We start from the raw sequence: 18,218 nt of genomic DNA, 5'->3' as shown, positions 1-18,218 counted from the left end.
CCCAGACAAGCGCATACTAATGCACACGGGCCTGAGTTATGCAAACCTTGCTCTACAACTTAAAGCTGATTGGCTAATAAAAGGCTAGCGCCTGTGATTGGGCAGTAGAGAGAGGAAGGCGGAACTTGAGAATTGAGTGAGGGGTATCAAGAGAGACCTCTAGGAGAGGAAAAAGGCGCTGGAGAGAGTAGGCAACGAGGCTGTTTGGATCCTGAGACCAGAAGCGCACCCTGACGACAGGCTGCTGGAGCAGAAGCAATCCGGTTGAGACAGCATATGGAGTTCAAGGGGCTACGGTTTGGAAAATGTGGAGAAGAGCATAGAGCCTGCCCAGTCCAGGCTTACAGCTTGGAAATAAAATACCAGGTTTCTGAGACTCTTATATGGGCAAGCTAGAATAAATAATTCATTTACGCTCTAGTGCGGTGGCAGCACAGAATTCTTCAGTGTTGGGAGGCAGAAGCCTAGTGGTGTGTGCTTGGGTGTCTGAAGCCCTCAAAAGTGGATTCATGATTTTTTTCACACTACCTGCTTTCTCTCTCTCCTCATGTGCATGCTTGCCCGTCCACTTCCTAACCTAGGATGAAACAGCACAGGGCCCTTCCAGCTGGATAAATGACCTGTCTTTGGGTATTCTGTTAGCCCTCTTAAAATGGACCAAGACAGACATGCTATGTCTCTGGGGACCACATAGCCCTATAGGGAAGCAGATGCCCTGTGAGTGACTGGGAATATATGTATTCAGAACTATCCATCTTCCAAGGGACTGGAGCCAGGCAATAAATAGTTGGGCAACCATTGGGCTATTTTATTTTATTTTATTTTACATCTTTCATGTGTTATAAACAAAGAAAGGTGGCTGTTGTTAATTAGCACCAAGGACACAGTGCAGACACAACTTTCTCTGTGAAGCCAGTTGATAGCCTTTTCTAGAGTCACATCAGTGGAAATGCCTGAGCATCTGAGCCGTGTCACCTAGGCAGAGAAGTCACCAGGAAATTGGAGGGGGTGGCAGGGGTGGGGGTGGGGAAGCTTCCGATTCCAACTTTCACACAGAGGCCCAGGTGGCAGCTTTCACACACTTACCTCAACTGCACCATTTCCGATGATATGACAGTGGCGTCTACTTCTAAATCCAGGCTTGCTCTGCTTCAGTTTTACCTGAACTTTACACCTTGCCTTGCCCAATCCTGTCAGACTCATCTCTTCCTTTGTTTAAATGTTCTGGCCTATGCTTTTCTTTTCTTTGCTGTAGCATTCACACACACACACACACACACACACACACACACACACACACACGCACGCGACACCTAGATGATGGATACACCAGACGAAGGGCAATGATGTGCTAGTGATGACTCTTATTGTCCTGTTATATGTTCAGAAACCCAGCAAGCCACTTGGTGTCACATTGGTAGCTTAGCCACGGGTGAAGTAGTTACACCATGGACAATAATAGAGGCTACGGAGCAGAGGGGTCTCTACCCCGTAGAGAGCTGACTGCTAAGGCATCTTACTGACTCTCCACGAGAGCTGGGGAAGCCCTGGCACTTGCATCCCTGTCAGAGCTTATGCCCTGGTCTGGAGAGAGCTTGTGCTCTGTGATGTCTGAGGTGCTGTGGCAGTCACTACACAGTGGAAAACTGTAGGTACAGGCAAGTGGGGAAGGGCCCACGCTCTACCTGTCACAGACGTGGGCAGAGTGTTGGACTTCTTCAGCTGTTCTCTGCGCTGCAGCCTGGACACAGCCGTTTCTGGCTTTTTCTCTTCAGACGGAGCAGCAGGTTTGTGCACGGGAGCAGCTTTGCTTGCCCGGCTGCCTCCGGGCTGTAGGCTGACACCGACCTGCATTGGGAATGACAGGTAAAGCATGTTTTCATGACCCCTGACCCCTAACCTCTGCACCCTGGTGGGGCGCTGGGCTTCACATGTGAGCGGTGCCTTCAAGACAGGCCTCCCATGAGAGCTCAATGTTGTGTACCAAGGATGGAAAGTTACCTTCCAAGAGGATTATAAAGTTAGGTCATAAAACACGGCTCTTGATAGACTGTGCACACTGCTCAAAGTCACTTCCATATCAAAGTCACTTCCATATCTCCCATATATAACCATTTCCCTTCTCCAAGATAGATATAGAAGATCCTCATGGGATGTCTAAAACCAAGGCTAGAACTAAACCCTGATTGCTCTGTCTTGTTCTTATCTTAGATTTGTACCCCTTCGGCTTATGGTGGTTTTTCTAACTAAGCCAAGAGCTTTCACCAGGAAGGACTTTATAGCTCCCTGGCATGAGTTAATCTCCAGTATCATTACAGTCACACCTTGGGGCGATTCTTAAGGAAAACAGGATGGATGCAAACACTGGGACTCTGTGACGGTGGCTGTGACAACCAAAATGGACATCGGGTGACTAGCACTTAGTAGTTGGCACCTACAATTTAGATACACTGGACAAAGAGTCTTCATATCCCATGGAGTAGGACGTGAGACTCTATCACACCAAAGTGGCATTTTATCTCTGTTAGGTGTTATTTGTGGAATTTTCCACCTAATACTTCTGGATCATGATTGACCTTCAGTCATTTAGACCATGAAGAAGTGCAGCCTCAGACAGGGAGCAGGGGCACTACTGAATCCACTATGTGTGAGCTGCTGCTGTAAATATATCTTAGATTCTGCCAAACCAGGTTCCCCTGGGAGCATAATGAAACCAAATTAAGTTTTATACTGGAAACATGCCTTCCTGATGTAAAGTTTGTCAGTGTATTTCCTTCCCTGCCCTTGGTAAACAGCATCTCCAGATAGAATCTTAAAAAACCAAGCCAGCGACTTAGAGGAGAGAGCAACCACGCAGCAGCACTAGCGGCACAGGGAGCTACGCACGGTCTCTTTGGAGAGCTTTTCTGCTTGCTTGGCCTCCCGGGCTTGTTTCCTCTCTTCCCGAGTTGCTTGCTGCTCTCGGAATCCCTTCTGCTTCTGGAGTGCCAATGTTATCCACAGCGGCTGAGCAGTTTCAACTTTCTCTGTCACCTTGGAGCCATCGAGAGAGTGCCTGCTCTGAAGCACAGGTTTCTCTGTGAAGGAAGAAGATGGCGTTTGCTATGAGGAACAGACGACATAGCTCATCATCTCCTAAAGTCCTAAAGTGGTTTAGCTGCTAACAGGCTGATGCCCGAGGGACCCCACTGATGGAGAAGGGGACAGCCTTGACTAACAGGAGAATGCGGCATTTTTCTTCCTTAAATGTGGAACTTCTCTCTCTCTCTCTATATATATATATATATAATATATATATATATATATTATACATATCTCTATCTGTCTATCTATCTATCTATCTATCTATCTATCTATCTATCTATCTATCTATAGATATTCTCCAGTGTGATTAAAAGAGCTCATGTTTACAGGGGACCCAGATGATATGTGGTTCACTGCCTTGGTGAGGTTTGTGTTTAGCAATGGCACCTTGAAGGAGGAGGAGGAGGAGGAGGAGGAGGATTATGAGAGAAGCTCCCTTAGAAGCAGGTTGCAGGGATTGGCTCCAGCTATGAACAGCAGAGTCCACTCCAAGGGGAGCCCAGTATCCGGGATGTATCCCTATCAGGTCTGCAGTCTTGATCCCAGAGAAGGTGCTGCTGTTAGCTATGAGTCAGGTGGACAGAGTCCTGTTATTTCTATGCAAGGCATCAAAGATGGCAAAGCCACCCATGCCAAAGACCTGACCAACATTCCCAGGCTGTGATGGGGTAATTCAGACTCCACGGTGTTTTTCTTGACATCTATCTTCTAAAAACAAACTGAAAATGAAGACAAATTTAAAGGGAAATCAAGGAAATTTGTAATTCCTGAGAACTGCACTTTGAGTAATCTGGGGTTAGGGGTCATATTTCTCTAAGATGGATGTACTATACCTATTGGTCTAATGAGGTATCTTGGACCAGATTTTAAAGCGTAAATGTAAAGGTTTACTAGGTCTGGCTCACAGGATCAAAAGCAGGACATTAAAATTGGATTTCTGCTTGAGCCTCAGCCAAGAATTCTCCCAAAGGCTTGTGAAAAAATAATCACCTAGTCACACACTCCCAAGCTGAGGACCACCTACTAGGGACTGGACCGTGAAACAGCCAATCAGCCACCACTAAGACATGGGAAGACGGAGGTGGCCGCTGAAGACTAGCTGTCGTCTGGATATCCCACTGTCCTTGCATGGTCTCTAGAAGACAGACTCCTTTGTCAGTCAGAGGTCTAAAAATTGAGCTGAATGCCTCGGAGAATGCGTAAGACACTTCATCAGGGTGAAGAAAGTGTGAGCACTTCAATTTGTCAACTTTTAAAGATTGACTTTGAATTGTGTGTGTGTGTGTGTGTGTACATATACAAGTACAGGTGCCCACACAGGATAGAGGCATTGGGTCCTCTGGAGTCGGAGTTATAAATAGTTGTGAACTGCCCAACAAGGGTGCTTGCAGCTGAACTCTGGTTCATGTCAGAACACTATGAGATCTTAACCACCGAGCCATCTTTCCAGCCATCTTTCCTATTTATCTAATTTAAATCTATGAATAATGGGGGCTGGTGAGATGGCTCAGTGGGTAAGCGCACCCGACTGCTCTTCGGAAGGTCCGGAGTTCAAATCCCAGCAACCACATGGTGGCTCATAACCATCTGTAACAAGATCTGATTCCTCTTCTGGAGTGTCTGAAGACAGCTACAGTGTACTTACATATAATAAATAAATAAATAAATCTTTAAAAAAAAATCTGTGAATAATGATGAATATCCAGGCTGATATGGACACCTTCACTCAACCCACATTACCAAAGGTTGTGTGTATCTAAGATTAAAAAAAAAAAAAACTTTTTGTTTTTGTTTTCGTTTTTCAGGTTGTTTTGTTTGAGGTACAGCCTCGCTATATTGCTCTGCCTATTCTGAAACTAACTACATAGTCAAGACTGGCCTTGAACTCGCACAGAGCTGCCTGCCTCTGTCTCCCAAGTGCTGGGATTAAAGGGGTATGCCCACCGCTATGCCTAGCTTGAGTTAAAAGTCTTGAGGAAGGCTATGCACAGGAGGGAGGGTCTGTGCAGGGCTGGAAGGGACGATTTTTAATCTGGCGGGGTATTCAAATACGTTTGGTCAGCCCTGGCCTAGAGCAGCTGACTAGCAAAACTTCCACTGAAGAGAGGTGCCATTTATTTTTGTTTGTTTGTTTGCTTGAGGCAGGGGCTCACTAGCTGGGTGTCTGTAACTGAACTCTGGTCCCTGTAAGAGCACTGTGAGTTCTGAACCACCCAGCCAGGGTTGGCTGGCCTGAAATGGCCATGTAACCCAAGCTCACCTCTAACTCACAGAGGCCTGTCTCCTTTTACTTCCCAGGTACTGGGATCAAAGGCATTTATGCCGAAGGGACTCATTGTGAGCTTGGCCAGCATGGCTCTAGCAGGCCTTGCCTACTTCTTCCATTCCCACCTGCCTTGCTAAACACATATATATTCCGAAAGCTAGCTAACCACGGTCCATTCCCTTATGTGGCTCCTTCCTCCTCCTGAGGCTGACTACCGAGGTCCAGCTATCAAAGCATCGAAATCAAGCAATCAAAAGGCCTCTTTGGCTTACCTAATTTAACATGCCCAATTAAAATTAAACACCTCATCCTACACTTGATCTTAGCCAAAAGGCCAAGAAATGATTAAACACCTCATCCTAACATGGGGTTTCCCCCTTTACCTTTATAAATTGCCATTTATATAAACATCTTATGTTCCATACCTGTCTCCTCTCTATCCAGAGACAGTCCTTTGTTCTTTGAGACAAATATCCCTGCCCCTTCTCCCTTGTCCCCTCCCTCTTCTCCCTTGTCTCATCTCTCTTCTCCCTTGTCCCCTCCCCCTTCTCCCTTGTCCCCTCCCCCTTCTCCCTTGTCTTCTCCCTTTTTCCCTCCCCCTTCTCCCTTGTCCCCTCCCCCTTCTGTCCTCTGTCCTCTGTCTCCTGTCCTCTCTTATTCCCTGTCCTTGTCCCTCTGGGGCAAATAATTCTCCCCTATGCTAAGAACTTGCTCTTGTGGGGGCCTGAGTCACTATGCCCAGCTGATTTAATTTTGAGTCTGACAATCCAAAATCTGAACACCAGGAAAGACAACAGGGGTGGTAATAGTTTTGGAGAGAAAATTAAGGCATCTCCAAGAGAAATGAGCTTTCTCTTCCTGGGGAAGAGAAGAGGCTGACAGCACATTAGGTTAGGAGGGACTTTATAGACATAAGAGCTAACATCCAAATGAGGAAACGAGCTCACCCTTCAAACAGCTGTCACTCTAGGCAAGCATTTACAGGCTACCATCAACATCTCATGCCCACCCAGGAAAGCAAGTGGGGCAGATGGGTCACTTAGAGAGGACTGCTCTTTGGGGATATACCACCGTCTTTCAGTAGGTTCACCAAAATGGCAAAAAAAAAGGGAAGAGAGGAGAAGCTCCCTGTATATGTTCTCTGGACCAGTTAGAAAACATGGCCACATGTTCTGGCCACATCTATGAGATGGGTGACACAGTAGACATTAAGGGGACAGATACTGTTAAAAAGGCACACCTCATAAATAGCAAAACTAAAAGAGTCTACGATATTACCCGGCATGCTGTTGGCACTGGTATAAACAAGAAAATTAAGGGCAAGAGTTTTGGGGGTTTCTTTTTTCAAGACATGGTTTCTCTGTGCAGCCCTGGCTGTCCTAGAACTCATTTTGTAGACCAGGCTGGTCTTGAACTCAGAGATCCACCTGTCTCTGCCTCCTGAGTGCTGGGATTAAAGGTGTGTGCCACCAACTCCTGGCAAGGGCAAGATTCTTGTCAAGAGAATGAATCTGCATGTTGGGTATGTTAAGCATCCTAAGACTAGAGATGACTTCCTGAAATGGATGAAGGAAAACAGCGTGGAAAAGAAAGGCACTAAAGAGAAAGGTACCTAGATTCAACTGGAGTGCCAGCCTGCCACAGCCCGAGAAGCACACTTTGTCAGAACTAAAGAATGATCTTGGGCTGCTGGAGCCCATCCTTATGAATGTGGGGCTGACTGGCTGATCAGAACAACAACAACCCACTAAAAAGTAAAAATAAAAACAGGAAGGACTTGTTGAGACCCCGCTCTGCCATACCTAAGTTACTCCATATTATTATTCCAGTAGCTCGAAGTCTGTAGCTTGCCCTAGGTGACTCCATTTTGAGTGCAAATGCAGAGGTAAGATGGTTCTGCATTTAGACATCCCTGGTCCAGCACTACTCATGAGGCAGACTGAAACACTTTTTCCTAAGAGCAAAAGGAACCACCTGGAAACTGATCACCAGTAGACTAGGAACAGATTAGGAACAGATGGGCATTGCTAAAATCATCTTAGACTAAGCCTGAGGATTTATAGAATGGATCACATGGAAGAAGGACCCAGCCTGCTTGCCTGTACCCCATAAAGACACCGAAGCCTTTCCATGGCTCTGTGGTCCTTCACCTACAGCTGTTTCTGCAGCTGGACTCAACTCTAAGGTCTGAGGCTTCATTAACTGAAATCCTGCTCCCTTGGCAGTAGTCGTGTGTGTGTGTGTGTGTGTGTGTGTGTGTGTGTGTGTGTGTGTGTGTGTGTGTGGTGTTCATGAAGGCCAGAAGAGGGTGATGGATCCCCTGGAACTGGAGTTACAAAGAGGTGTGAGGTGCCATGCTGAGAATCAAACCGTGGTCCTCTATAAGAGCAAGTACTCTTAACCATGGAGCCATCTCTTCAGCCCCTCCTACTGGCTTTATTCTTGTTTTCTTATCTGGTTACTCTGTAACTCTGTGTTGGCTCTCTGTCTCCACTAAGTCCTCTCTGGATTCCTGGAACCCTGTTGATAGTTAACATTTTATAGGTACTCCATAACACAGGTGCATGCGCAAGCATGTGTGCATGCACACATGTGCATGTACTTACTTTATGACGTGTAATCTGTGATATGAGATTTAATATCAGTAATTAGGATTGGAATAAGAGATCTTGGTTTGCCATTGGCCAACCATCAAGGAAAATAGAGACAACTTGGCAATGGCTAGCAACAAAACTGATGTTGCTTGTGACTTTATTGTTATTTGACCAATTCTGACACTGCAGAGATGTAACCACACCCACCTATGGTTTCTGGCCTAGCACACTGGAGCACACAGGTGGCACAGCAGGACTTGAGGGGCCTTCATGAAGGTAAGACAAGTAACCAAACTAACACATCTCAAGGAAGCAAAAACCACCCCGCACCTAAACACTTAAAAGGAGAAACCTCCTGGCCACCACCCAAACTTTGTCTCTGGGAAGATTAGGTGAGCGTTCTTAAAAGGCACGAAAGCCAATTTAGCTGCTCCAAATGTTTAGTATGAAGAGAGGCAGCCAGCTCTGACGTTTCTGTATGGGAAGTCTGCAGTATGCGGAAAAGGATGTTAAGTAGCGTTCAACCTAGCACAGCGGAGCTTGGAACTCTACCTTCCTGCCACTTCTACCCAGACTGAAGGGCAGACACTGGTCTAGGAAATTCTACTTTTGGCCACCTCTACAGACTGGCTAACGATATCTGCGTTTAACTGGGGCCACATTCCAATTCAAATAATGTATAAAATGTAAAGGGGCTGACTTGGGGGCAAAACTGTTCCTAATTAAGGTGTTCCCAGAGCCAGTCTCCCGTGGGCTCCCTCTCAATTCCCTCCCCCCCTCATCGAATGAAGCGACATCCAATCTCCAGCCACACACCTTTTCTACCTGTTTCAGGAGTTAGCGAAGGTCTCTCTTGCTGACTGGCTGGCAGAGGCGGGGAAGCGGGCTTCTTTTCTGGCACATCTTTCTCATCCCTCTTCTGCCCCTTCAGCTCCTCCGGCAGGGATGGTGTGGGTGGCTGGTTATCACTGCTCTCCTTGGCAGTCTCACTGGGCTCGGAGTCGAGCTTCCCAGCTCGCCTAGCAAGAAGCTCTACTATGTGAGGTCTGCTCAATTTGGAGAGTGGGGATGAAGGTGGGGTCTGGCTGGCAGGCTTGGGAGCCAGGGCCGGCTTCTGCATGGATGGCATTTTGCTTGCTGCCTTGTCTTGCTCTGGAGCTGGGGTCTGGCCACTGGCCGGTGGTAGACCAGACTGGGCTACAACAACATAGTGACCGCTAGAATGGCTTTCAGCAGAGTCCTTCCGAGGCGATAGGGCTGGCTTTCTCTCCTGGGGAAGGGACGAGCCATGCTTGAGGCCCGTGGCTTCAGGCCCTCTCTCTCCAGAGGCACTCCCAGTTGCGGGGGTGGGCCCATCCACACTGTCTCCTGTGCTGCTGTGCCTCTTTTTCTTCTTCTGTTCGGCCTGTTGGTCACAGTGGAAGCGCAAGGAGTAGTTGGTCCTCCTCAATTTTATTCCAAAGGGCGAGGCCTTTTCCTCGCCTCCTGGCATCGCAGGGTCTGGGCTTCCCACGTCACTCGTGGTCTCGCTGTCCACAGTGGTCGTGGACTCCGTACGGGACGCAGCTTTCTGCGGAGAAGGCAGGCCTGGAACGAGGAAAGATGGAAGGTCTTTGGCAAATTTGCATCCGTCTGTGGTGTCTGGTGGCTCTTGGCTTACCTCTTGCTGAGCCGCCGCATGAGGCTGGGGTGTTGTCTCTTCGCTGGGCGCTAGCCCCGGCCTTTTCCTTCCGCTCTCCCCGTCCAGGCTCTGTCTGAAGATCTCTGTGCTGCTGTCTGAGAACTTCTGCCAGGCAGGCATGATGGAGAACTTGGCGTTGACTGGCGGCGTCCTGCGCACGTTCCCTCGGGAATCGCACCGCGCTCGAGGCGCTGGCTCGTCCCCGGCTCTGGCCGGCTCTCTGTCGCCACGCTGGTCGCCCTCCGAGTTCTTCAGGATTCTGGATCGAATGGAAGCCCACTCGGCTAGCGCGGCTGCATTGCTTGGTGACTCTGGGGCAGGCCTGGCCTTCCCACTGCCGGCCCTGGACTCCACGGTGGGGACGTCCACAGGGCGCTTTTCTTCTGACAGCCCCAGGAGGGACTTGCACGCCGTGTCCTTGATCTGGCTCAGGTTGACCGCCGGGCCGCAGAGCTGCGCTCCGGTGACCAGAATGGCCGTGTGTGGGATGCTCAGTGCTGACGGCAGGGCGTGAGAGGCGGCACCGCGGGGCGCAGGCGGTTCCTGGGCCGCTGGGGCCAGGCTTGCGTCCTTCGCGGGTGTTACCGGGCTCAGGTTGACTTTGGGGAAGAGAATCTGCCTACTCCCGGAGGATACCTGGAAGGTGTAGGGCCGGGGCATGGTCTGCCGCTCGTCCACCTCCTGCCACCGGAGCTCCTCCACCTTCCGGTCTATGTCTGCCACAGTAGCCTCATTCTCCTCCAGGGCCGGTGTTCCTTCTATATGTCTCTCCTGCGGCTGGGGACTGTCTATCTGAGCGGTTTCTTTCTCTTCCCCATCCACACCACCGCAGTGCGCGCCCAAGTCTCCGCTCTGCTCGGCTGGCTCAACCTCTCCTCTCGGCTCCTCCGTGATCTCTCTCTGCCCTGCGGATTCCAGGTCTTCTCGTTCCCCTGGCTTCTCAAGGTCCCACTGCAGTGGGCTTCGCTGGTTAGTGTCATCCGTTAGCCAAGACTGGCTCTCTCCTTCTGGACTCTGCGGACCTTCCAGCGGCTCTGGTGTCTCCTTTTCCCGACCGTTCAGCTCTTCTATGCGCTTGGCTTCCTCCTCCTCCTCCTCCTCCTCCTCCTCCTCCTGCAGTATTCTCTTGGCGTCCTCCTCCTGAGCGCGCTGCCTCTCCGCCTCATGCTGCCTTAGTTCCTCCTCTTGGCTTTCAGCATCGCGCTGCCTCAGTTTCTCCTGCTTCTCAGCCTCCTCGCGTTGCCTCAATTCCTCCTCCTGCTTCTCGGCCTCGCATTGTCTTGCTTCCTCCGCCTGCCTCTCGGCCTCGCATTGCCTTGCTTCCTCTGCCTGCCTCTCGGCCTCCCGCTGCCTCAGTTCCTCCTCTTGCCTCTCGGTCTCTTCCTGCTCACGCCTGCGCTCTTCTGCCTCCAGGCGAGCGGGATCATCGGCTCCCCCCAGCTCTTGCTCTGCACAGCGCTGTTCCTCTGGACCAGACTGGCGCCCTTCCTCTGGAGGTGCCTTCCCTGCCTTCGGCTGCAGAACCACCTCATCGCTCTCCTCCCCGTCCTCCTCCTCCTCCAGCAGCTCCTGTCTGAGGTTCTCCTCCCAAAGCCTCCTCTCCAGCGCCTGCCGCCTCTGCTCTTCCTGGCGCCTCTTCTCAGCGGCTTCGGCTTTTTGTCGTTTGCACTTGGCTTCAAGTTCCCGCCAGTACTCTTCCTGAAGTCTTTTCTCTTCGTGGGATTCCAAAGGTTCGGGCTCTTCTCCGTGCCAAATGTGCTTGTCTTCTCCTAGCTGCCCGTTCTGGTCCAGGGAGGACTGACTCTCAAAGCTGCCCGGTTCATTCTGTCGGTCCTGACATGGGGAAGGGAAACACGATTAGCATTTCTCCACACTACCCCAACCAACATGCCAACATGGTGGTCCGTCCTCTTAACCTCCAGAGGGCAGGCGGTCCTGAGTATAGATGGACACAGCAGCCCCTGCAGCGGCCGGAGATGGTTAACCCTCGTTGTCAACCTGACTGCACGTAGTAGAGTCACCATGAAATGCACCTTTGGGTGTTTCCACAACAGTGTAAGTGAGGTAGGGAAGGCCCAGATAAAATGTGGGTGGCTGGGGTCTTGGAAGGAGAAAGGGGGGAGAAAGCAAGCTGAGCACTATCCCTTCTCTGTTTCCCCAAATGTGCACACAATGTGATGCTGCCTTGCTGCTATGACTTCTGGGACACGATCACACCGTTAGGCAAAGTAAACCCTCCCCGGAGTTCCTTTTGTCAGATATTTGTCACAGCAATGGCAGTGATAACAAATGTATCCCTCTTTATCAAAGGTTTTACTCCCACCGTTTCTGAATGCTCGGGGTAGCTGCATCTCCAGAAACAATGTTTCAAATGACGTAGTACTGTAGGTGTTACGATTGCTCTAATTTGTTACTCTTGTACATCTTTTTAGTATAGTAATTTAGGAATTAAACTTTACCATATGCATGTATGATAGGATAAAACAGTATATATGTTTTCCTTCCCTGTTGAATTCAGGCATTGGTTATACAGAGCAAGAGGAGCAGAGGGACCAGAGAAAAGAATATATTTTGTTTCGTCCTCTAGACCCTCCCTTTGACATTTCCAAATTTATTTCTCCTAGTTTGGATTAATACCAGGGAAAACAACAACCTGGCATTAGGAAGATGAGCAAAAAAAAAGTGTGTGTGTGTGTGGGGGGGGGATTTTGGATTTTACTGTTGTCTCCTGAAACTTAGAAGGCCAAACCCTAAAAAACCTTGGCTAAACAGAGCTGGCCTGCCACAACCCCTGCCTGCTCCCCCCCCCCCCCCCGCGCGCATCTGGCCCCTCCCTATAGGCAACACCCCGAGCTCCTCCTCCTTTGGCTGCAGAGGTTAAGCAGCCGCCTGCAGAGCCTGCAGACCTCCTGATCCCGGTAAACTCAAGTCCCTGATAGGGAGAAAACCAGAATGTACTATATGGCTCTCTCTACTACCGAACAACGAGAAGGTAGAATTAGGGCCTGGCCAGGAAGGGCACCTGCCTCTCCTGCTGAGCCACACCACCCACCTGGGCAAGCCACCTGTGCTTCCTTGACACCCTCTGGTTTTTTGGCTTCACGGAGAGTTTGTGCCTGGCAGCACTGTTGTCCAGACGAGCGATAGCCAGGGGAATGGCATCGAGGTTGACACTTTCGATGGTGCCGGCGGAAGACAAGTGCCTTTTTGGCCGAGAGGGTTTAACTGGAGCAACCTACAGTACAGAGTAAGATATAAAACGTCCGCGTGAACCTACGGCACAGAGTAAGATGTAAAACGTCCGCGTGGATCAGAATACGACTCAGAGGGAAGCCCACAAAGGCACTACCCACTGTTTGCCTGGCTTAGCCCAAGGAATTTTTTTTTTTTTTTAAATGAGAGTCAAATTCAGTCCACAATACGAAATTTTGAAAAATCACAGCCAGTTCCTTAGTAGCTTCTGAGATGGGAGTTTCTTTTGCTTGCTGAGGACAAAGGGGCACAGAAGCCGGCCAGAGAAACAGGAGAGGGCTCCACACCTATGGACGTGGGGGACAGCTCTAACAAGCCTCAGCAGGTTGCGTAAAAAGAGCAGGGGATGAAGCAGGGAGGAGGTAGTACTGGGAGGGGCTGGGGGGGGGGAAGGGAAGAGGAGGGATGGGGGATGGGTACGACGAGATACGGATACACATATGAAACTGTCAGAGAATATGAGTATTGTTAAAAGTTTAAAAATGTTTTGACATGTTCACTCAAAACTCGCAAAAATCTAATTAAGTGCTCTGGTGAAAAATCACCAAGTGGCAAAACCACGGCCCACGGGTAAGAGCCATTCTCAAAAGGAAACGGGGAGAGCCTGCAGTTCTGGAATAAAGACACCTTCACTAAGAGACCACTTCCCACCCCAGCGTGGAGGCACACTTGTAATCTTAGTATTTGGGGGGTGGAGACAGGAGACCCTTGCCTGGACTACAGGAGACCCTTGCCTCGAAAAAATAATTTAAGAGGCAGGAGAGATGGTTCAACAGTAAAGACCTAGGTTCACCTCCCAGCGCCCACATGGTGGCTCACAACTACCCGTAACTCCAGTTTGAGGGGATCCAATATCCATTTCTGACCTCCGTGGGCACCAGGCACGCATATACACACAGGCAAAACACGCATGAACCAAACATAAAATGAATAAATCTTTACAAAAAAGACAGAGGCCTTAGACAAACTTCACACATCTAGAGAAGCCAGCGGCCATGGCTCAACCTCCGCGTCTCAGAAGATGAGATGGTAGGAAGCCACACCGGTAACTATGAGAATGTAGACATCCGGTGTGTAAAGCGCGCCCATGCCACTGTCCAGCAGGGGGCGCTCGCAGCCCTTTCAGTGTCTCACCACTAGCTCAGTGCACAAAGGCCAGCACTGGACAGGGCCTGGCTTGTGAACTGTGCACTGTGTAAAGTCCGTGAGGTTTGCAATTACCTTCCATATTTATTCACAAAAGATAAAAAATTAAGACCAAACTAGCATACAATTCTAAACAGCAAAAACTAATTAGTACACACAAATTCATGAATTAAGAAGTATGGGACAAATAGTTACAGCCTTGTGGCTTTCAATTGTTTATTTTTTTTTAAAAAAAGATTTACTTATTTATTTTATGTACGTGAAGTACACTGTGGCTGTACAGAATGGTTGTGAGCCTTCATGTGGTTGTTGGGAATTGAATTTTAGGACCTCTGCTCGCTCCGGTCAACCCTGCTCGCTCAGTCCCTGCTTGCTCCGGTCCAGAGATTTATTTATTACTAAACGTAAGTACACTGTAGCTGTCTTCAGACACACCAGAAGAGGGCATCAGATCTCATTACAGATGGTTGTGAGCCACCATGTGGTTGCTGGGAATTGAACTCAGGACCTTCAGGAAGAGCAGTCAGTGCTCTTACCTGCTGAGCCAACTCACCAGCCCCATCTTTCAATTGTTTATGATTGCTCCTATAACAGATATAAAATTCGGAGATGAATTAAATATTTATTTCCATTCCCGAAGAGGTACATGGTGGGGAAGGGGGTTGTGGGGGGTAGGGATAGAGTCACTGTGACAGACTGAAGTCAGGGCGGGACACTCAAAGCTGAGATCTCAGTGTCAGCTCCCCACTGACCCTCGTCTCTGTCTGAGTATAGTGGTACTGTTCAGAGCCACCCCCTCATGGGTGCAGAGCTGGTCAGTGTCACCCTGCCGTCTCTTCAGAGAAGGCCTGCCCCATGTGGGGATGAGGATTCTTATCAGGGAAGCCCAGCCTGCAGGACACGTGACCTGGGTGAAGGGACTCCTCAGGCTGCAGGACACGTGCCCTGGGTGAAGGGACTTCTCAGCCTGCAGGACACGTGCTCTGGGTGAAGGGACTTCTCAGCCTGCAGGACACGTGCCCTGGGTGAAGGGACTCCTCAGGCTGCAGGTAAAATCCCAAGGCCACGAGGGAGGAAAATGATTTGTAGGAAAGCCTGAGGAGCTGAGTTCAGATCCCATCACCCATGTAAAATGCGGGACACGGCCATCCATGTGTCTGTAACCCAATGCTGTAGAGGATAGAGACAGAAGGAACACTGGGGCTGGCCGGTCAACTTTGCTCCTGTCTCCAGAGACTGACACACAGTGAGAGAGGAGGACTTTTGACATCCTCTCTATGCATATGCATAAGCATACCCACCCACCACACACTCTCACACACTCACACACACACAGACATACACACACTCCCCCACAATATCTCACACACATATACACATACTTACACATACACTTCACTTACACTTACCTACATACACACTCATACACACATACACACACACTCACACACACATACACACACTCCCCCATAATATCTCACACACATATACACATACTTACACATACACTTACACTTACCTAACATACACACTCATACACACATACTCACACACACTCACACATACACTCATACACACTTACCTACATACTCTCACACACACTCTCACACACATATACACACACAACATACACACACACACTCTCTAATATACACACACACATACACTCACACACATACACTCTCACACACTCATACACACACAAATAATGAAGCAGATATTAAAGGTGAGGGTGTGTAAAAGCACTTGTACACAATAGAAGACTCTTCCTAATAGTCTTTAGTACCTGCGGGCATTCTAGAGTGCCCTTCTCAACGGATTAACAGTGTCTTGAAGTACACGATCTATTTGCATATAGGAAACTATCGCTGTCTAAAACTCCCAAGGCATTATGGGAATATGGCTGTTCTTAGGAGCATGGCTCGGGTGGCTAGCAGTTGCGTTGCCATGGAAACAGATGCTTTAACCTCTACCACTGGTTGCGCTGGTTTATGAACAGAAAATGAAAACAGCAGATTTAAAAAAAAAAAAAAAGAGTAAATAAAAGACTAGAGATTAAAAAAAGTTCTCCCCATTACCTTCTCTTCCATGTCACTTCCGGCTTCAGGTAGATTCAGAGGACTTGAGGAACTTGGTGTATCGCTGGACTGGAAAAGAAGAGAGCACTTGGGATCAAACGTGGGGACAGAAAGTGCTGGGTAAACAACCTGCACAGTCCATGTCTGATCAGGGTGGCCTCCTGCTCCACATGCGGGGCTGGGGGAGACATCTGCTCCCCTGAAACCACCAGGGATCACTGTGGCCGCTGAACTACGCGCGCCATGGAGGGGCGCACTTCTCCATTTCCTGAGGTCAGCATGTTTCCCACCAGGTTAGTTCCCAGACTCAAGCCCTCTTGCTTCCTTCCAAGGCCTGAGAGAAGCTGAGGGGCTACTTGGCAGCCACCTCTCCTGGGAAATGCGTCCATGTTACACACAGCTCCAACCTCCGAGCTTTCGGATTTGCTGGGAGCCTTCTTCCTACCTTTCACCAGTGAGACTCCTACTCACAGTGAAGACAAAAGACGATCGCCACCCCCCTCACCCCCCCCCCCCCCCCCAGCCAAAGGAAAAGGGCTGGCCTGAGAGTGAAAGACCCGGGAGGGAAAGCTGAGGGAGACCCACCAGGCTGGCTCTGGAGACATCCCCAGGTCACATACATCTTTAGGATAGGGCGCCTATACTTTGGCCTTGTGCCGGTGTGTCAACTTGCCGGGTCCGCTCTACGCTGCCCATTTTAAAAGGTGTCCAGACACACAAGTCAGGACTTGGGGTGAGATGAATTAATGGGCAGGTGCAGCAGACATGAATTTAGTTTCCCAGAACCCATAAGGGAGCAGAGGCAGGAGAGAACTATTCTTATGAACCTTCTTCTGAATTGCACACATGTGCCATGGTGGGCACACACACACACACACACACACACACACACACAAATAAATTAAAATTAAAATGAACACAGTGTCAGCTCCAGACACTTTCTTGCTTGCCATTATTACTCAGAATTCAAAACAGGACTCCCCCTTTACCAGGCTTCCAGCCTCTGGCCCTGGCACCTACCCTGCCCAGCACTCATCCGGCCACACTCGACCAGCTTCCTGGTCTTCTTTTCGAGATGAGCCCACTTTCTTCCGGGTCTTTGTGTTTCGCTCACTTCTGTGCCTAGCATATTCTTCCATCTCCTCCTCCCTTGGTCTCTTCGCAAGCCCACATGTAAAAAACGAACCCAAGCTCTCTCTCCCACCAAGTTACTCACTGCCTGGTCCCTGGCAGGCAGCCTTTTGCCTGATCTGAAACAATTATCTTTACCTGCATGGTGACTTGTGTGCTCCGTGACACTTTCCCATTAGGATGGAAGCCACCAGAGTCCCTCTCGTGACAAATCTCACTCATCTCCCTACACCCACACCTAAGATAAGGTCTGCTGAACAAAGAGCCTCCCTCTCCCCTGAGGCCTCGGGGCCTCCCACTGTGAAATCATAAGTCATATAGCAAGGACATTCTGCAGTCCCCATGAGTTCCGTGTTAAAGCGATGGCTGCGGCTGCTGCTGTCTGAAACTGGACAGGTAGGGAAGAGCACTTTAAAAATCAATGAGGAAGGCAGGACACCGATTCCTGCTTCACCCACCATCCATGGGTCAACATGTAGGTGCCAGGGGTCATCATGGCCTGGTCTCAGCAGAAGTGGCAGTAGGATGGACTGTCCCTCTTCACTGCAAACTGCTTGTCTTGGTTCCTACTCTTTGAACCTATTGGCTGATAATAGCTGTGCTCATTTTAATAACAAATACCCAAGTTCTGGAATTCTGATCGACCAAGTATAGGAAACAATTTTAGAAAGACTCAAAGTCCACCTGTCAGGAGAGAACCCCAAACTCTGGCTATCCAGAGACTTCCATGCCCTTTCTCCTACATGTAGGCAATCCCTTCTGCTGCTCAAGAACTCAGAACTCAGGATCTATTCAAAGCACTCGCTGAAGAATGTCAATACACCAAATTTAGACATCGAGGTGCTGGAATTTGACATTCTAGGCTGAGGTGACTTCAAGCTGGCCTGTGTCACTTTCTCACCAGAACCCTACTGCTTGCTTTCTTTCTTTTCTTTTCTTCTTTCTTTCTTTCTTTCTTTCTTTCTTTCTTTCTTTCTTTCTTTCTT

General features: G+C 49.3%; 1 protein-coding gene across 5 annotated transcripts in view; it reads right to left on the bottom strand.

Annotated features, from left to right (window-relative positions):
* Kiaa1211 (KIAA1211 ortholog) overlaps positions 1–18,218 on the bottom strand; it is a 223,943-nt gene that overhangs the window by 4,404 nt on the left and 201,321 nt on the right. For 4 of the 5 annotated variants that reach the window (XM_029545229.1, XM_029545232.1, XM_029545230.1 and 1 more), the window contains 5 exons: positions 16,102–16,170; positions 12,678–12,860; positions 8,761–11,458; positions 2,887–3,077; positions 1,686–1,848 (listed from right to left, as the gene is read on the bottom strand). In XM_029545229.1, the coding sequence (XP_029401089.1) occupies positions 1,686–1,848; positions 2,887–3,077; positions 8,761–11,458; positions 12,678–12,860; positions 16,102–16,170 (3,304 nt within the window). The remainder of the gene's footprint in view (positions 1–1,685; positions 1,849–2,886; positions 3,078–8,760; positions 11,459–12,677; positions 12,861–16,101; positions 16,171–18,218) is intronic. The other variant, XM_021210808.2, reaches the window with a different exon arrangement.

Source organism: Mus pahari, chromosome 13 (assembly GCF_900095145.1).
Source record: "Mus pahari chromosome 13, PAHARI_EIJ_v1.1, whole genome shotgun sequence".
NCBI classification, from domain to species: domain Eukaryota; kingdom Metazoa; phylum Chordata; class Mammalia; order Rodentia; family Muridae; genus Mus; species Mus pahari.
Note: the sequence above shows the minus strand (reverse complement) of the source record. Positions and strands in the feature narration are given on the sequence as shown.